At 47.0% G+C, this 17,011-nt stretch overlaps 1 protein-coding gene across 1 annotated transcript in view; it reads left to right on the top strand.

Moving 5' to 3' along the window:
- Nucleotides 1-578: 578 nt before the first annotated feature.
- The window catches only part of LOC135891781 (venom factor-like), a 55,895-nt gene continuing 39,462 nt past the window's right edge, over nt 579-17,011 (top strand). Inside the window, exons 1-13 of the mRNA XM_065419443.1 lie at nt 579-649; nt 3,008-3,200; nt 5,367-5,523; nt 7,314-7,384; nt 8,629-8,723; nt 9,966-10,048; nt 10,211-10,301; nt 10,953-11,055; nt 11,843-11,963; nt 12,181-12,296; nt 13,206-13,352; nt 14,554-14,766; nt 16,466-16,660. Coding sequence (XP_065275515.1) covers nt 579-649; nt 3,008-3,200; nt 5,367-5,523; nt 7,314-7,384; nt 8,629-8,723; nt 9,966-10,048; nt 10,211-10,301; nt 10,953-11,055; nt 11,843-11,963; nt 12,181-12,296; nt 13,206-13,352; nt 14,554-14,766; nt 16,466-16,660 — 1,656 coding nt within the window. The remainder of the gene's footprint in view (nt 650-3,007; nt 3,201-5,366; nt 5,524-7,313; nt 7,385-8,628; nt 8,724-9,965; nt 10,049-10,210; nt 10,302-10,952; nt 11,056-11,842; nt 11,964-12,180; nt 12,297-13,205; nt 13,353-14,553; nt 14,767-16,465; nt 16,661-17,011) is intronic.

Below are 17,011 nucleotides of genomic sequence, written 5' to 3'. Positions count from 1 at the left end.
GGGGTGGGGGCAGCATGCAGAGCGGAGCCCCCTGGCTGCCCTTACACCTAGGAGCCAGAGCAGGGCCATGCCGCTGCTTCTGGGAGCTGCGTGGAGCAGCCCTGACCCTGCTCCCAGGCTGGAGCGCCGGAGTGGGGCAGGCCCTGCTTACCAGCGGGAGCTCGAGGGCTGACTTAAAACAGCTGGCGGGCTGCATCCGGCCTGCGGGCCGTAGTTTGCTCACCCCTGTTCTATGATGAAGCAGTGGCAGAGACAGCAATGGCACTCCGGAGTCCTGACTCCTAATCCTTGTACTTGGTTCCCTGTGGAGATCTGAACAAGATGTGTTTTGATCAATTTCCCCATCCGTAGATTTGAGCCTGGCCATTCTTGGCTGTCACTAGCCTGAATAAATAACAGAACAAATATCAAACTAGCAGTCCAAATATCCCTCCTAGGTCATTCTATTAAGATGCAAAGCTGTCTTGGCTCCTTCCCAAAACTTAATAACTGCTCAGTGATTTGCATAAGGGCTTGGTTTACATTGGACTCTGAATATAAATTACCCACTAGGAGCTACTGCTTCAACCCTCATCGCCATGGAGGGATGTGTTCTCTACCTACTGGCCGTGTTTGGGTTCTGTTTCCCAGCCGTTTCTCACAGCCAACTGTAAGTACCTCCCGTGATTCTGAGCAGGTGAGGATATTAGCCTGGGGTTCATTAGACTGTTCTGAGTGGAGCCTACCCTTAATTTTTCTTCCTTCACTGAAATTCAGTGACAAGTGGGAGCCAGCTTCAGAAATTCTTTTTCCCGTTTGCTCTGATCTTTGTCAACCTCATTCATTTTCAAATTATTTCAGGATTGTAAAATTTGGAAGTGCTTTAACCTGAAAAGCAGAACTCTAGTGCCAAATTTCTATAATCTGAGCATAAGGCAACCTTCCCATTGGGCAGAATTCTGCTCTCACTTACAGCGATGTAAATCAGGAATGACTGCATTGAAGTCAGCAGCGTTGCACTGGTTTGAAACAGCTTTGAGATGAAAATCAGTGATTGAGACTTGGTAACAATTTTGCCTGTGGATTTGTACGTTCCTGTGAATTCAGATCTCATTACTGAGATGTCTGCAGTAGGCATGGTTGGCTGCGTCTCTCCTGGTGAAGGGAGAACTTTGCTTGACCATGCTGTGTAAATCTTAGGGGTGGGCCAAGAGCTAGATTTCAAAAAACGATGTCCCATCCTGGAGTTTTAGTTTGAGATTATTTCCAGTGAATGTGATTATGGCTTGGCATCAACTTATGCAAGCTTATCCAAAGGAGACTTCAAATATGACCCTTTGCCCCTTACTAGTAGCCACATAATATAGTTCCCAAATTCTGGTATTATGAAGCTACAAAAAGGCACCTTTAAACGAGTTACAATTCCAACAGGCAAATAACACCCGAAGCAAAGCCACAAGCTAGGAAACATAGAGTTGTCCCATGGGAACCCTGTCATCCCACAGAAGAAAGAATTAGGTTGTCTAAGTGTCACATTTCTGACCGTGGTAGGCAACTGTTGACTTGCTAGAGGAATGGGGGGGGGGGGTGTCTCAGAGAGACAGTGAGAGAGAGAAGGTGATTTATATGGGCCAATTGCATTTCCTGGGCTTTGTGGTTTAGAGGTGGGCAGGGAGGGTATGACGCTTATTGGTGATGAAGAGGCAGGAGGCATGCTTGGGGAAGTGGGTGTCTCAGATGACGTTTAAAATGTAGTACATAAAAACATAAGAAGGGCCATACTGGGTCAGACCAAAGGTCCATCTAGCCAGTATCCTGTCTTCCAACAGTGGCCAGTGCCAGGTGCCCCAGAGGGAATAAACATCACAGGTAATCATCAAGTGATCCATCCCCTGTCGCTCATTCCCAGCTTCTGGCAAACAGAGGTTAGAGACACCATCCCTGCCCATCCTGGATAATAGTTATTGATGGAACTATCCTCCATGAACTTATCTAGTTCTTTTTTGAACACTGTTATAGTCTCGGCCTTCACAACATCCTCTGGCAAAGAGTTCCACAGGTTGACTGTGTGCTGTGTGAAAAAATACTTCCTTTTTGTTTGTTTTTAACCTGCTGCCTATTAATTTCATTTGGTGACCCCTAGTTCTTGTGTTATGAGAGAATAAATAACATTTCTTATTTACTTTCTCCACACCAGTCATGATTTTATAGACCTCTATCATATCTCCCCTTAGTCATCTCTTTTCCAAGCTGAAAAGGCCCAGTCTTATTAATCTCTCCTCATATGGAAGCCGTTCCATACCCCTAACCGTTTATGTTGCCCTTTTCTGAACCTTTTCCAATTCCTCTGCATCTTTTTTGAGATGGGGCGACTACATCTGCATGCAGTATTCAAAATGTGAGCATACCATGGATTTATATACAGGCAATATGATATTTTCTGTCTTATTATCTATCCCTTTCTTAATTATTCCCAACATTGTTTGCTTTTTTGACTGCCGCTGCACATTGAGTGGATGTTTTCAGAGAACTATCCACAATGACTCCAAAATCTCTCTCTTGAGTGGTAACAGCTAATTTAGACCCCATCATTGTATATATATAGTTGGGATTATGTTTTCCAATGTGCATTACAATATTGAATTTCATCTGCCATTTTGTTTGCCAGTCACCCAGTTTTGTGAGATCCTTCTGTAACTTTTTGCAGTCTGCTTGGGACTTAACTATCTTCAGTAGTTCTGTATCATCTGCAAATTTTGCCACCTCACTGTTTACCCCTTTTTTCCAGATCATTTATGAATATGTTAAATAGGATTGGTCCCAGTACAGACCCTTTGGTGACACCACTATTTACCTCTCTCCATTCTGAAAAATGACCATTTATTCCTACCCTTTGTTTCCTATATTTTAACCAGTTACCAATCCATGAGAGGACCTTCCCTTTTATCCCATGACAGCTTACTTTGCTTAAGAACTTTGGTGAGGGACCTTGTCAAAGATTTTCTGTAAATGAATAAACATTTCATAGATACACTCTGATCACCCCTAACGTTCTGCGGGTGGAGAGCGAAGAGAAAATCGTGGTAGAAGCCCATGGCCTCACCACTCCAACCGAGGTGACAATCACCGTACAAGACTTCCCTCTGAAGAGGCTCATTTTATACCAAGTCAGAACCAACCTGAACTCTGACAATGGGATGATGGGCACAGCCATAATAAAGGTGCGTAAAACCCCAGCCTCGTATCGCTCAGCAAAACAAATGGTTAAATCAAATCACAATATATGTTTCAATGGTGCCAACCCCAGGTATTCAAAAACCGTCAGTCAGGCATCAAAAAGTCACGAGATTGGCTTAAAAATCATGAGGGCTTTTTGCCTCTCTCCCCCTTCCCCCCCCCCCCCGATCATTTTGTTTGTCTTCTGGCTTCTGGGCCATTCGGGTGCACTTGGGTCATGTTTTCAAGCTTTTCTCTGCAACTATGAGAACTTCCTTGTTTAAAAACAGGAAAGCTGAGATTTGCACCTAATCACGTGAATCCAGGAGCTGGAGCTTTGAGGAAAAATATTGACTATCGTGAGACTCTCAATAAAATCATGAGCGTTGGGAACACGGATGTTTTTGGGTAATTTCCACCAAAGAGGGAAAAAATAAATCACTTAGCCAGTTGGTTAAAATCCCCCAGTAGTCATTGTTCCGGTAGTCCTTTCTTTGCCTTTTGCATTGTCTATATCAGGGGCAGGCAAACTTTTTGGCCTGAGGGCCGCATCGGGTTTCGGAAACTGTATGGAGGGCCGGTTAGGGGAGGGGGTCGTGGCCTGCCCCCCCCCCCGGACTCCTGTCCCCTAAATTCATTATCATGGAAAGAGATGAGGGATGAGAACATCAGTTCTTTCACGGCCTCTTTACACCAGGTAAAAGGACCAACGTGGTGGAAAGGTCCCTAAAAGCCCCATATCTGGCCAGGGAGGATACCTTCAGGCCCAGGCACTGAGGGAATAAAGCCGCCTTCTGAGGATCCCTTCATTAGCCGTGGCATAGGAAGCATGCTGGAGTGGAGAGGCATATCTGGGCTGCAGCCCACAGGGCAGACCTAGGAGGTTGCTGTAACTCAGTCAGGTCCCTGGGGCTGTCCAAATAAACTGGATGCCATTGAGCAGCCCAGGATAAGGAGGGTGCAAAGGTGGTTTAAAGCTAAAACCCATTTGTGCCTTTGATCCATGAAAGGGGAGATTTTCCATTTCACTGGCTCCCCCTATCTACTTAGCTGTCAGAATTTCTGTTGTCTGGGTGGGATTTTCCCACAGCACCCAGGGAGAGGTTTTTAAAAAAAAAAAAATAGTAAAACATGATCATAAATCATAAAAATTGGTAGGGGGCGAGGATCCAAGGCAGGGGTAGGAGCTGAAATTACTTTTAACTCATTCTTTTAATATCCACTAGATTACACTTCCTTATTCTAGTGTCCAGAGGCCCTAAGCAAAGCCAAAGATCCAATCTGTTAGGTATTGTACAAAGTCTACGAATCAGTCCCTGTCCTGTAGATCTTACAATTCATATAGACCAGAAGTGGGCAAACTATGGCCCGCGGGCCACATCTGGCCTGTGGGACCCTCCAGCCTGGTCCTTGAGCTCCTGACCTGGGAGGCTAGCCCCCGGGCCCTCCCCTGCTGTTCCCCCTCCCCTGCAGTCTCAGGGGGCAGGGAGCAGGGGGGGTTGGATAGAGGGCAGGGGAGTTCGGGGTGGTGGTCAGGGGTGTGTGGATAGGGGTCGGGGCGGTCAGAGGGCGGGGAACAGGGGGGTTGAATGGGGGCAGGGGTCCTGGGGGGGCAGTCAAGAATGAGAAGAGGGGTTGGATGGCGTGGCGGGGGGCAGTCAGGGGACAGGGAGAAGGGGTGGTTGGATGGGGCAGGGGTTCCGGGGGGGGAGTCAGGAAGGAGGGGGGTTGGATGGGGTGGCGGGGGGCAGTCAGGGGCGGGGGTTCTGGGGGTGGTCAGGGGACAGGGAGCATGGGGGGGTGGATGGGGCTGGGGTCCCGGGGGGGTTGGATGGGGCAGGAGTCCCGGGGGGGGCGGATAGGAGGTTGGGGCCGGGCTACTTAACCGGCCCTCCATATAATTTCCATATAACCCTCCCCTAACCGGCCCTCCATATAATTTCCAAAACCTGATGCGGCCCTCAGGCCAAAAAGTTTGCTTGCCCCTGAGATAGACTGATCAAGGGGAAATTTATGACCTAGTGTTTCTCATGGAGCTTTGTAACTTTTGTAAGAATTGCTAACATGATTTATGATTGAGTTTCACTGTTCCAGCATGGATACCTTATACATTGTGACTACTGACCTGCTGAACCAATAACTCCACACTGAATAATCTTTCGTTCACTCAGGTTCCTACCAAAGACATAAAGAAAGATGGCAAACAGTATGTGGCTATCCAAGCCAGAAGCCCAAAATTCAACTTGGAGAAAGTGGTTCTGGTCACCTTCCACAGTGGCTACATCTTCATCCAGACAGATAAAACCATCTACACACCTGGATCTACAGGTACTGCCTTCTTCTGACCCCTTTTGGGCATTGCGTGCACTGACTTCATTTTAGATCTACAACAGGGCTGCAGGTTGCATATTGTGGAGATTATTGTGTCTCTCATCTTCTGGTTTTAATTCTTCTGTATTTCATTAGTGGCTTCTTAAGTCCCCATCCCCAGGAGTATGTTACCATTCATTGGTACTTGACCATTTGCAGTACACTCCATGCAAAGGCACTGTCATATCTTCACACCTGATCATCTGCTGCCTTGCACCTTGGGTCATCAGTCACACCTGTGCAAATAAGACCTAAATCGCTCCCCAAACAGAACTCTCCACTCATGCCAGAGGTAGCATTTTACTCCACTCTGCCCTGGGGTAAATGATAACGCAAGTAGAGCTGCGTGAAATTTTTCAGACAAATAGTTTATGCTCCAAACAAATCAATTTTGGGTTGACCAAAACTGTTCACAAATTCAGGTTGATTTTGGAGAATAGTTTTGACTGAAAAAAAGATGATTTTTTTAAAGTCAAAATGATTCATTTTGATGTTTTTGAAATACAACATTTTGACGTTTTGTTTGGAAATGATGTTCCATTTAGAAATTCAGCTAAATTTGCTTTTAAGTAAAAACCACCAGAAAACTCAACAAAATAAAACATTTTGTTTGACCTGAAACAAAATGTTTACCAGTCATAATACACTTCATGCAAGGGCATTGTCCTATCATAATAGATAATCATTTTTTGTTTTGGCAAGAAAAATCAAACAAACTTCCATTTCGTGTTGACCCGGAACAAAAATTTGGGGGGATTTTTCAGTTTGGCCACTGAACCAAAAAAAAAAAAAAATCATTCACTCAACTCTGGACACAAGGTACAAAACATTAGTGAATGATGCCTCAAGACTTTTCCATTGAGTCTTCAGAGCTTTCGATATTGATGGGGGAAGAGAAGAAGCATGGTCAAGTGGTTAGGGAACTAGTCTAAGTCTTGGAAGATTGGTGGTCAAGTTCCTGTTCTTCCACAAACTGTGTGTGACCTTGGACAAGTTGCCTAGCCTCTCTGTACCTCAGTCCCCCTATTTGTACAATGGGGATAAAAGCACTGCCCTGCTTTGCAGATGTGTTGTGAAGATAAACACATTAAAGATTGTGAGGCACCCAAATATTACAGAAAGGGGGGCCATATAAGCACCATAGACAGATTGGACCTGGATGGGAATGGGATATGGATCCCATCACTTCAAAATTATTTTTCAGTTCCATTTTAGGTTGGTAGTGACACAGCCATTACATTTCACAGCTGTTCTGTGGCCTATGGGAAATAGAATCTTCTGATCTCAGCCTAACTCCTCATGGCGCAGACGCATGTAGTCACAAAGCCCTCATCAGAATGAACAGAACAGGGCAATTTCGAGTGATCCATCTTCCGTTGTCAATTCCCAGCTCCTGGCAGTGAGGGTCTAGGGACACTTGGAGCAGATCCACCAATGGCTATTAGCCAAGATGGTCAATCTTCCATGAAATTAACTCATTCTTTGTTGAACCCAGTTATACTTTTGGCCTTCACACAACATACCATGGCAATGAGTTCCACAAGTTGACTCTGTATTGTGTGGCAAAGTTTTTCCTTTTGTTTGTTTTAAACACGCTGCCTATTAATTTCATCCTACCTTTTGTTTCCTATATTTTAACCCGTATACTCAGGACATCTCAGATTGCACTCTTCTTAAAGTGAAATAAACCAACTGAAGGGCCTGGCAGAGCAATAAACCATTAATTTGCCTTCTGAATTTTTTTTCAGTCTATTGTCGAATCTTCTCTGTGGGTCATCAACTGGAACCAGTGTCGAAACCAGTTATTGTTGAATTTCATGTAAGACATTTCCTGTCCCTTCGTCACAATGGCTAGGTGTAAGAATTGAGTTTTGTAAACATAACTGTTTTAACTAGCATCGCTGAATGTAAACACTCCAGCAGCAACATGAGACAGACAAGGTGGGTGGGATAATATCTTTTATTAGACCAACTTCTGTTGGTGGAAAGAGACGAGCTTTGAGCTCCACAGAGCTCTTCTTCAGGTCTGTGTGTCTGAAAAGTTTCTCTTCCATCAACAGAATAAAAGATATAACTTCACCCACCTTGTGTCTCATATCCTGGGACCAACACGGCTACAACAACACTGCAAACCTATAAAAACATGGTAAGGATAGGAGATGAGTTAATAGCTGATTGAAGCCTCACTTTGTAAACCTAATGCGTGGAAAATTTCCTTCTGTCATTGACTAGGAAAGTTCTATGGTTCCGGAGGGGCAGCTGTGCTGTTTGGGAGGTTTCATGGTTCAGTTGGAGATGTTGTGTGTAGCATTGGAGCAAGGTTTTGGGAGCACTTTGGGAGGGTGGAAAGGTTATCGATAAGGGAGCTGTACAGCCAGCATGGGTCTGAAGTGGAAGCTACGAATAGATTTGGTCTTTGGTGAAACAGTTTTCCACAAGAAAATGCCATTTTGACAAAGAGCAAAATTTTTCACAACGTTGATATGATTTTGAGGAAATTTCTGCAAAAACAATATTTTCAAAGTGGAAAAAGTTGTTTTGAGAAAGCATCCATGTTTTGTTTCAAATGTGTTTTTGTTTCAAAATATATTTATAATTATATTATAATAATTATTTATATATTATGTTTCTCTTATTTTTACATTATTTCATGACATGTCCATGAAGTGCATATTACGCCCTTCCCCAAACCTCCAGACATCTGTGGCTGGTGGGTGCTGAGCAATCTTGCAATGATTGAGTCTTGATAGGTTGCAAGCTTTCTGTAGATACCATACATGTTATCCCTCATGGATAAACACCCTGCAAGACGTGTGTTTGGTGTAGTAAGTTTGTCAGGTCTGAGGTAAGAGTTATTTGCAAAGAACAGGGGGTCCTTTTCCAAGGGGTCTCTGCATCACATCAACCAAAGTAGTCGAAGCAACTGACTGTTACATGCTGATTTATAAACCTCAGAATCTTTTATTAGGAAACCCACAAATTAAAACCACATGATCGTATTGGGCAGAACAATTCACAATGTTTTCTGACATCTCTAAACTCTGACCTGATTTTACTTGCCAGACACCTGAGGGCATTATTGTGAAGAGGGAATCTGTATCGTCACCCAGCAAAGTTGGGATCTTCCCTATGAATCATCACTTACCTGAAATTATCAGGTAAGTTGCCCTAAATGTCACCATATGCATATGTAATAAATAGGGCCCTACCAAAGTCATAGCTGTGAAAAACGTGCCACGGCCTGTGAAATAAGCCCTCCCCCATGAAATCTAGCTATTGGAGGGGAAGGAGAGGGGCAGGGCAGGGGGCTCCCCGGGCTCCAGCTACTAGTCCCCAGGGCTGGGGAGGAACAGGACTTACTCTTCTCCTGCCCAGCCACTCTCAGGGGGGGGAATCAGACCCACCTCCGGGTACCTCCTGAAGCTGCAGGAAGCTATGAAGGCAGCATGGAAGTGAGGATGGCAATCCCACAATGCCCCCTACAACAGCTTTGCGACCCCTACCCCCCACACAGCTGCCTTTTGGGTCGGGAACCCCATCCTTACAGCACTGTGAAATTTCAGATGTAAACATCTGAAAACGTGAAATTGACTAATTTTCAAATCCTATGGCTGAGAAATTGACCAGAATGGACCATGAATTTGGTAGGGCCCTAGTAATAAAGACCTACAGAGATCAGGCAGTGAAACAGAAGATTTATCTGTATGATTCATTAGCTGTTTCACCTATGGGCCTTTCCTGGAGATAACCTCCTAAGCAGTGTTTAAAGCAGATGTGGACACATGGTTGCTATTTTCCTATTGAGAGCGATCTATCCCCAATAACACAGTGATTGTGACATAGGAATTGCCAGAGTGGATCAGACTCAAGATCCATCTAGTCCAATATTCTGTGGCCAAAAGTGGTACCACCAGATGGTGCAGAGGACAGCGTAAGAGCCTCTGAAGTAGGCAGATGTGGGATAATATCCCTATGACAGTGTCATCCTGATATTTAGAGACTGGCGTAAGCCTGAAGCCTGAGGTTTAAGAACCCTTCCAGAATTGTTGTTAGCATTAACCGTTCTTATTCTTAGGAGCCATATAAATGTCCAAACCCTTTTTGATTGGAGAACCCATCCGAATTTGTCCTCCTATCCAACATGTTTCACCCCTGCCCCAAGGAGGGCAGATTTTGTTGGGCTTCCTATACCCCTCAAAATATGCAACCCTATGTTAGATTGCCAGAAGCTAAGATGGCGAACTGTCATTTTTATTGACCTGAAGTCATCTTGGGATCAATGCATCGCTTAAATTTAGCATTACAGGCCAATAAAATTTCCTGGAGAAAGAAGAGGGCCAGTCAGACATAGCAAAATAAGTGCTAGGAGCATTCATTCGTCTTTTTATTTTCCCCTGTAGTTTGGGAACTTGGACTATTGTGGCTAGGTATGAAGATTCCCCACAGCAGAGCTTCAGTGCGCAGTTTGACATTAAAGAGTATGGTAAGGATCCCCACTATTGTCCTTCATCCATCCCAGACCGCTGTCCTCTCTCTAATCTCCTGACCCCATCGTAGAGGAGACTTTTTATTCAATTTGGCTTTATAGACCAGCTGTACCATCCTATAAACTCAACGTTCTCTCCTTCCCCTCTCGTTTGTCCAGTGTTACCGAGTTTTGAAGTCACGTTGGAGCCATCTGAGAAGTTTTTTTACATAGATGGCAACGAGGACCTCCGAATTCATATCAACGCGAGGTGGGTGTCTCTGTGAGCTGGTAGAGTGGAAGGAGAGGCTGTGCATCATGGGAGTCCCTGGCCATGGTGCATCATGGGAGATGCTGTCTGGCTGGGTGGCCTGGGCCCATAGAGGAGAATGGGCACATGAGACAACAGAACTACAACTCCCATGAGGCATTATGGCAGCATTTCCAAATTTAAATATTTTGGGTTTTCAGGCATTCCATTTTTCAATTAAAAATAGATTTCTTTTTCCCCCTATGAAAAGCAGACAGTTCTTACAGAAAATTTTGTTTGGTAAATAACCCAGTTTGCCATCGAAAAACAGTTTAGAGGGGAAACGTTCAGCAAGCTATTCTCCCAAAGTAAAGTTTCTTCTGGTGAGGAACTGAAACCTGGCTTGACCCATAAGCAAACTCTGTGGCTTCAGCTCAGTTCCTTCATCTACTATTTCTGCCACTACCTCCAGCTACCACATCAGAAAGAAGTTAATTGAAAACAAATGAGTTATTTTAGTTTGATCTGTGACTGGGCCACCTTTAACCAAGGGCACATGGTATCTTTCAAGAGACCACGATGGAAATGTCATTGGTATAACCCACAAGCCAGCACCACAGGTTCTCAGGAGGTTTCCGTGGGGCTTTTCTTACCCATCCCCTCCTCTTTCAGGTTCCTCTATGGGAAAGACTTACACGGCACCGCCTTTGTCCTCTTTGGGGTGAAGATAGGCGATGAGAAGAAAAGCATCCCCCAGTCACTCAAGAGAATTGAGGTAACGCCCGTTCTTGGAGGGGAAATGATGGGGAAGTGATGTGCCCTCACTAAAGAAGTAGTTAAGAGCCTCCCCAAGTGTACATCACCTTAATCAGGTGTTTACCTTCAATGCCAGCAAGGGCTGTAATCAAGGTCAGTGTGGGGTGGGGACATGAGATGGAGCAGAGCCAACTTGTGTGTCCCTACTAGATTCGCCCTATAATCCCGCACAAAGTCCCAACGTGCTCTTACGTATAAAGTGGTAGGTGGCTGCTTAAAAGCTGCCCACTTTCTCTCCCACCAGCTGGCAGTAGGTGCTACTCGCCCGTATAGGGCTGTGGGCTCAGGGAATAGTCCATTGGCTCAAGCTTCTCTGCTGCCATGACCCTCGCTGCCATGCCTGCTTCATGCAGCTCCCTCTGCAGCCACCACAGAAGAGGACAGCATAGGGACTGCACCATTGCTCCCTATGGCGGGGTGGCCAAAGTGTTGCTGGTGAACCATATGTAGCGCTGCGATGTGTCACCCCACCACCCAAATACAGAGGGGCAGCAGCAGAGACTACAGAGCTCAGAGTTGTACGCTGGGACCTGTGGACACCAGGAGCTGCCCCCCCCCGACACTAATAACAAAGTGGGCTACAATCTTGCCTTTCCGGGTGCAATCCTCTGGCTCTGGGTAGAAGACCAACCTGGGGCATTCGGAGAAAGTTGCCCTCTGCTCAAAACCCATGGAAGTTTGGGAGCTGACGGCTGCACACGTACGTGTGTGCATGGGACATTAAGAAACCCTTTCTCTCTTTCTAGATAACTGACGGGAATGGGGAAGCAGAGCTAACCAGAGCAATGCTGCAGAGCCGTTTCGTCGACCTGAGGGAGCTCATCGGCCACTCAATCTATGTTACTGTGACGGTTTTGACGCAGTCTGGTGAGCAATTCAGGGCATAGCTTTTGATCTATAAAGCCCTTTATGGTTTAGGTCCCTTGTACCTTGGAAACACCAGGCCAGATCCTACTGTTAATTACAATGGCATAAATATAGAGTGACCCCGGTAGATTTATTTCTGACTGACAGTGGGGAAGCTGAGATCAGAATCTGTCCTGAAACAGCTTTTCTTAACCCCTCCTGTGGCTTCGCTCTGCAGGCAGCGACATGGTGGAAGCGGAGAGAACCGGAATTAACATTGTGACCTCTCCCTATCAGATCCACTTCACAAAAACAGCCAAGTACTTCAAGCCGGGGATGCCCTTTGAACTCATGGTAATATCTCTTCTGCCTGGATCTGGGCCTTTTTTGGGGTATTAACGGGAGACAAAGGGCCGGGTTCTTATCTCAAGCCTGAGTATCTCCACTGACATCAATTCATGCTGATGTAACTGAGATCAGAATCTGGCTGACAGTCTATCTAGGAAGCGGTGCGGTGGCACTGGATACAAAATATGGCATGAGGTCACTCATACACCTTAGGACAGTGCATGCTACTTCCTGGGCCTTGTACCAGTAACAGGCGCTTTCGGGGTTCTAGACTCCTCCACTCTCATAATGAGGCTGTATGCTGGGCCCAGTGCTCCAGGGCTGTTTGGCTCAGGTTACATGTCTACCCTGCAATCAGAGGTGTGACTGCAGCCCAGGTAGACATACCTGAGCCAGCTTTGCTCTAGCTCTAGCTCCAATAACGATAGCAGTGAAGCCCCGGCAGGCTGTACAACCCTGCCAGGGACCCTGGATGGGAACTCAAGCAACTAGCCTGTGTTATTCCAGAGAGCTAAACCAAAGCTAGCTTGGGTATGTCTACACATGCTGTGGTCACCCCTTTGATTGCAGTGTAGATATACCCTCAGTATGCAGCTAGATGTATATTTGCTCCTGCATTGCAGCCGGAGGTTCAAATGCAGTAAGAAGAAAGGTTTGGGAGAGGCCAGGGTTGAGGGGTGGGGAGAGGTGGGGAATGGGTGAATGGTGGAGGAAGGGGAGAATTGGGAAGCAACAGCCCTGGGGAGTAGAGGGGCGCTAGTGCAGAACTGCAGAAGGCAGTGAAATTGGAGCGTGGGGCAGCTGTGGGATCATTCTCTCCTGTCTGTGTCTCCGTTGCTTAATGCACTCACAGAATCTCTAACCTAGTCCAACACGACGCTAGGCAGTAATCCCTTTGTCTCCCCTTGATCTCAGGTCTACGTTACAAACCCCGATGGCTCGCCAGCGGCCCGCGTTCCCGTTAAGGTGGATGGCTCCCAAGATTCTAGGCTGACTCAGGGAGACGGGACGGCAAAGCTGATTATCAACACGCCTGGGGGGAAATCACAGTTAGACATCACTGTGAGTAACCTTCTGGTATCACGGGAGGCTGGGCACGAGGTGTGCACCCATTGGGCAGCCCCCTCTGGGCGACACCCTGGGCTTTGTACTGAGCCCTAAATCAGTCGTGGGAAACTCATGGATAATAGAGGGTCCTGTGGCACTTTGCGTCTGATGAAGTGGGCATTCACCCGCGAAAGCTTATGCTCCAATACTTCTGTTAGTCTTAAAGGTGCCACAGGACCCTCTGTTGCTTTTTACAGATTCAGACTAACACGGCTACCCTTCTGATACTTGACATCATGGATAATAGCGATGCAGCTTCAATATGACCATTATTTCCATCTCAGGCTGGCATAGCACCTGAACTTCATTCTCCCTACGCTGGGTGAGATCAGGTCATTTCCAGCGGCCTGTGATTTGGATTTCACAAGGGGCAGAGTCTTGTGGGAAATGCACAGATATCTAGCAAAGAGCTAAAGGAATTGACTGTATGGTTAATGAAAATGCAACAACATGGAGGGCTGGCTGGTTGGGGGCTTGGAAAAGGGTGCTAGAGAAGCCAATGATTGACTGGGCCGTAGAGACTAAACTTCCTTCTTAATACCAGAAGGGGCCGGGCTGAGATACAGTGATTGGGGGAGGAGGGGGTCATGTGGGGAAGCTTCCCCTGCCAGAGTCCATGCTGTGGTTGTCCTGTGGCTAGAGAGGCTTCAATCTCCTGGGCCTTTCAAAGCACTAAACTATATAAAGAAACTGAATGGACGCTTCTGAAACACTAAGAATACCTGAAGGGAGGCAATGCAGCTTTGTGCCTTGAGCTCAGGAGGCCTGGGTTCAAATCCTGGCTTTGCCACTGGTTTGCCGTGCGATCTTCAGCATGTCACTTCCCCTCTCTGTGCCTCAGTTTCCACTGTGTAAACTAGGGACCTCCTTTGTAGAGCTCTCTGAGAGCCAGGCATGAAAAGCACTAGGTGCTGCTATTAGAATAAGGACTGGAGGTCGTTAATTTTTCTTGGCTTAATGAACTAGTTTTTATTTATTTAAAGATTTAGGGTCCAGACTCTGCTTTTCATGAAAATGACGTAAATCTGAAGCAACTCTGAACTTACACCAGTGTAACTGAGAACAGAATCTGGCCCAGACGGATGTGTTAAAGACTCTGTTTTCAGGCTCAAATTTAGTTTAACTGACACTGTTTTTTCCCCCCTAAACCTTCCAGGTAAAAACTGACCGTAGGGACCTCCCAGAGAACCGCCAGGCCCGTAAGTCCATGGTGGCTGAAGCCTATCAGACCCAAGGAGGATCTAAAAATTATCTCCATCTGGCAGTCACCTCTACTGAAATCAAACCTGGAGACAACTTACTTGTGAACTTCCACCTGCAAACTAGTAGCCAAAGTATTGTGAACACGAACATGTACTTCACCTACCTGGTAAGTGTTGTGCTCCAAGGTGGTAGGTTCTCCTTTTACATCCAGGCACTGAAGACTCCAAAGTGACACAGAAGCAGGGCTTACATTCTTATAGAGTATTTCCCGGAGTCCCCCAGCATGCTATAAAAACTCAAGGGAGGTTGAAAATATTTACCGGAGAGCTCCGGCTGAATTTAAGCCCTGCATAGAAGCTTTATTACTCATGTCTACATGGCCTGGAGTAGCCACCCAGCACTGACTAAACCCCCAATGTCATCTTCTCAAGGTTGAACATAAACCGAGGATGGATTATCTGGGAACAGGAGTCTGCTTTAGTTGCTCCAAAGTCCCGATTGGGAAATTGGAGGAGACGCCCCAAACATTATTGCATTGCAAAGTCTGAATTTGGGGGTAAGGCAGATGCACATAGAAAGATGCACCCACAGCAGGAGCAGATTTACCATGAAACAAACCGTGCGGTGGCATGGGGCCCTCAACGACAGGGGGGCCCCCAAAATGCAGGACAACACTCTGACAACCTGCCCCTGAGTCCCAGCCGGCGGCGCAGCAGGGTTCAGGCAGGCCGGCTGCCTGCATGCCGGGGCCGGTGACCCCACACTGCTCCAGGAAGCAGCCAGCTGCTGGCACGTCTCTGCGTGCCCCTGGCGGGGGTGGAGGCAGCTCCACACACTCCCTCTGCCCTGGGCAGTGCACGGAGACCCGCTGCCCCCTTCCCCCTAAGGGGTGCGCAGAGACGTGCCAGCAGCAGAGCTGAAGTGGCTTCCTGCCCGCTCTGCCTCCCTCCCTCCATGCCGCTTCACTCCTGGAAGCGGCTGGCATGTCCCTGCGGCCCCTGGTGTGGGGGGAGGGAGGGTGTCTCCGCGCTGATTCCACAGCTCCCATTGGCTGGGAACTGCAGCCAATGGGAGCTGCAGGGGCGGCGCCTGGGGGCAGCGGCACACAGAGCTATCTTGGATAACCCCCCCCTCCCCCGCTTAGGAGCCGCTGCTGGAGGGGTGTGTGTGCCGGTCGCTTTGGGAGCCGTGCTGCCCCCCTACCTGCCCCCCTGTCCCAGCCCAGAGCCTGCACCCCGCACCCAAACTTCCTCCCAGAGCCTGCACCCCTCCTCCTGCACCCCTGGCCCTGCCCAGAGCCCACACCCCTTCCTGCACCCCAACCCCTTGCCACAATCAAGGTACCTCACTTTATTTTCATTTACTTTCCATTACTTTATAACATAGGAGGAGGATGAAGAAAAAAGAATGAAAAACAGGGGAGATAAGAGAATGTTCTTTTTCTTGGCTGGGTCCTGAAGGGGGGGCCCCCCGAAAATTAAGCCGCTCACAGGGCCCCACTAACTCTAAATCCATCACTGACCCACAGTCCTTTGCTCTAACCGCTAGATCGCACTCCCATGCAGAACCAGAAGTAGAATCCAGGGGTCCAGACTCCCAGGCCTTTGCTCCAAGCAGTCCCTCGTCTAACCCATTCCAGTCATGAGGGATGGTCCTAAATGGGATGATGCTTGGATTTGGGAGTCTGAAGAGTATCTGAATACCAGACCCTCCATACCTCAGAGCCAGATCCTGCAGTCCTCAACCAGTTCCATCAACTCTAGATCTTAATGCATATCTGAAACATTCCAAGTCTCTTGGTCTTGTCCAGGTGCATGATGAGGTTCATTGTCCTTCACAACCCATGTCTCATCTTTCCCTGTTAGATCCTGAATAAAGGGAAGATCATCCATGCTGGAAGACAGGCCAAGCAGGCTGCACAAACCCTGGTGACCATGTCCATGCTCATCACTCCAGACCTCATCCCTTCATTCCGCATTGTGGCTTACTACCACATAGGAAATTCAGAGATTGTAGCAGACTCAGTCTGGGTGGATGTCCAGGACACCTGCATGGGAACGGTGGGTTGATTTTCTCTCTGGTCCTCTGGGTCTAGGCCTGTTAATACAAATTGATACTTGTCATAAAGCCATCACTATTATCCACAATTTTCTTCTCACTTCAAGGTTCAGACTTCTTTTTTCCTCCTCCTTTAGCACAACGGAGACCAGGGCACCATTCAATCATGACTGGAGACTCGAAACACACAAAAAGTCATTTTTAGGGATAATGGGACAGATGCAGCGTCTCCTGGGTCAATAGCACAATTAAGAGATTCCTTAGAGATGCAATAGAAAGATAGATAGAAATTAAGGTTTATAAATAGATTCCTTTGGAATCTAGAATCAGCTTCAGATTTACTCTATTTTTTT

Source organism: Emys orbicularis, chromosome 19, assembly GCF_028017835.1.
Source record: "Emys orbicularis isolate rEmyOrb1 chromosome 19, rEmyOrb1.hap1, whole genome shotgun sequence".
Classification (NCBI taxonomy): Eukaryota; Metazoa; Chordata; order Testudines; family Emydidae; genus Emys; species Emys orbicularis.
Note: the sequence above shows the minus strand (reverse complement) of the source record. Positions and strands in the feature narration are given on the sequence as shown.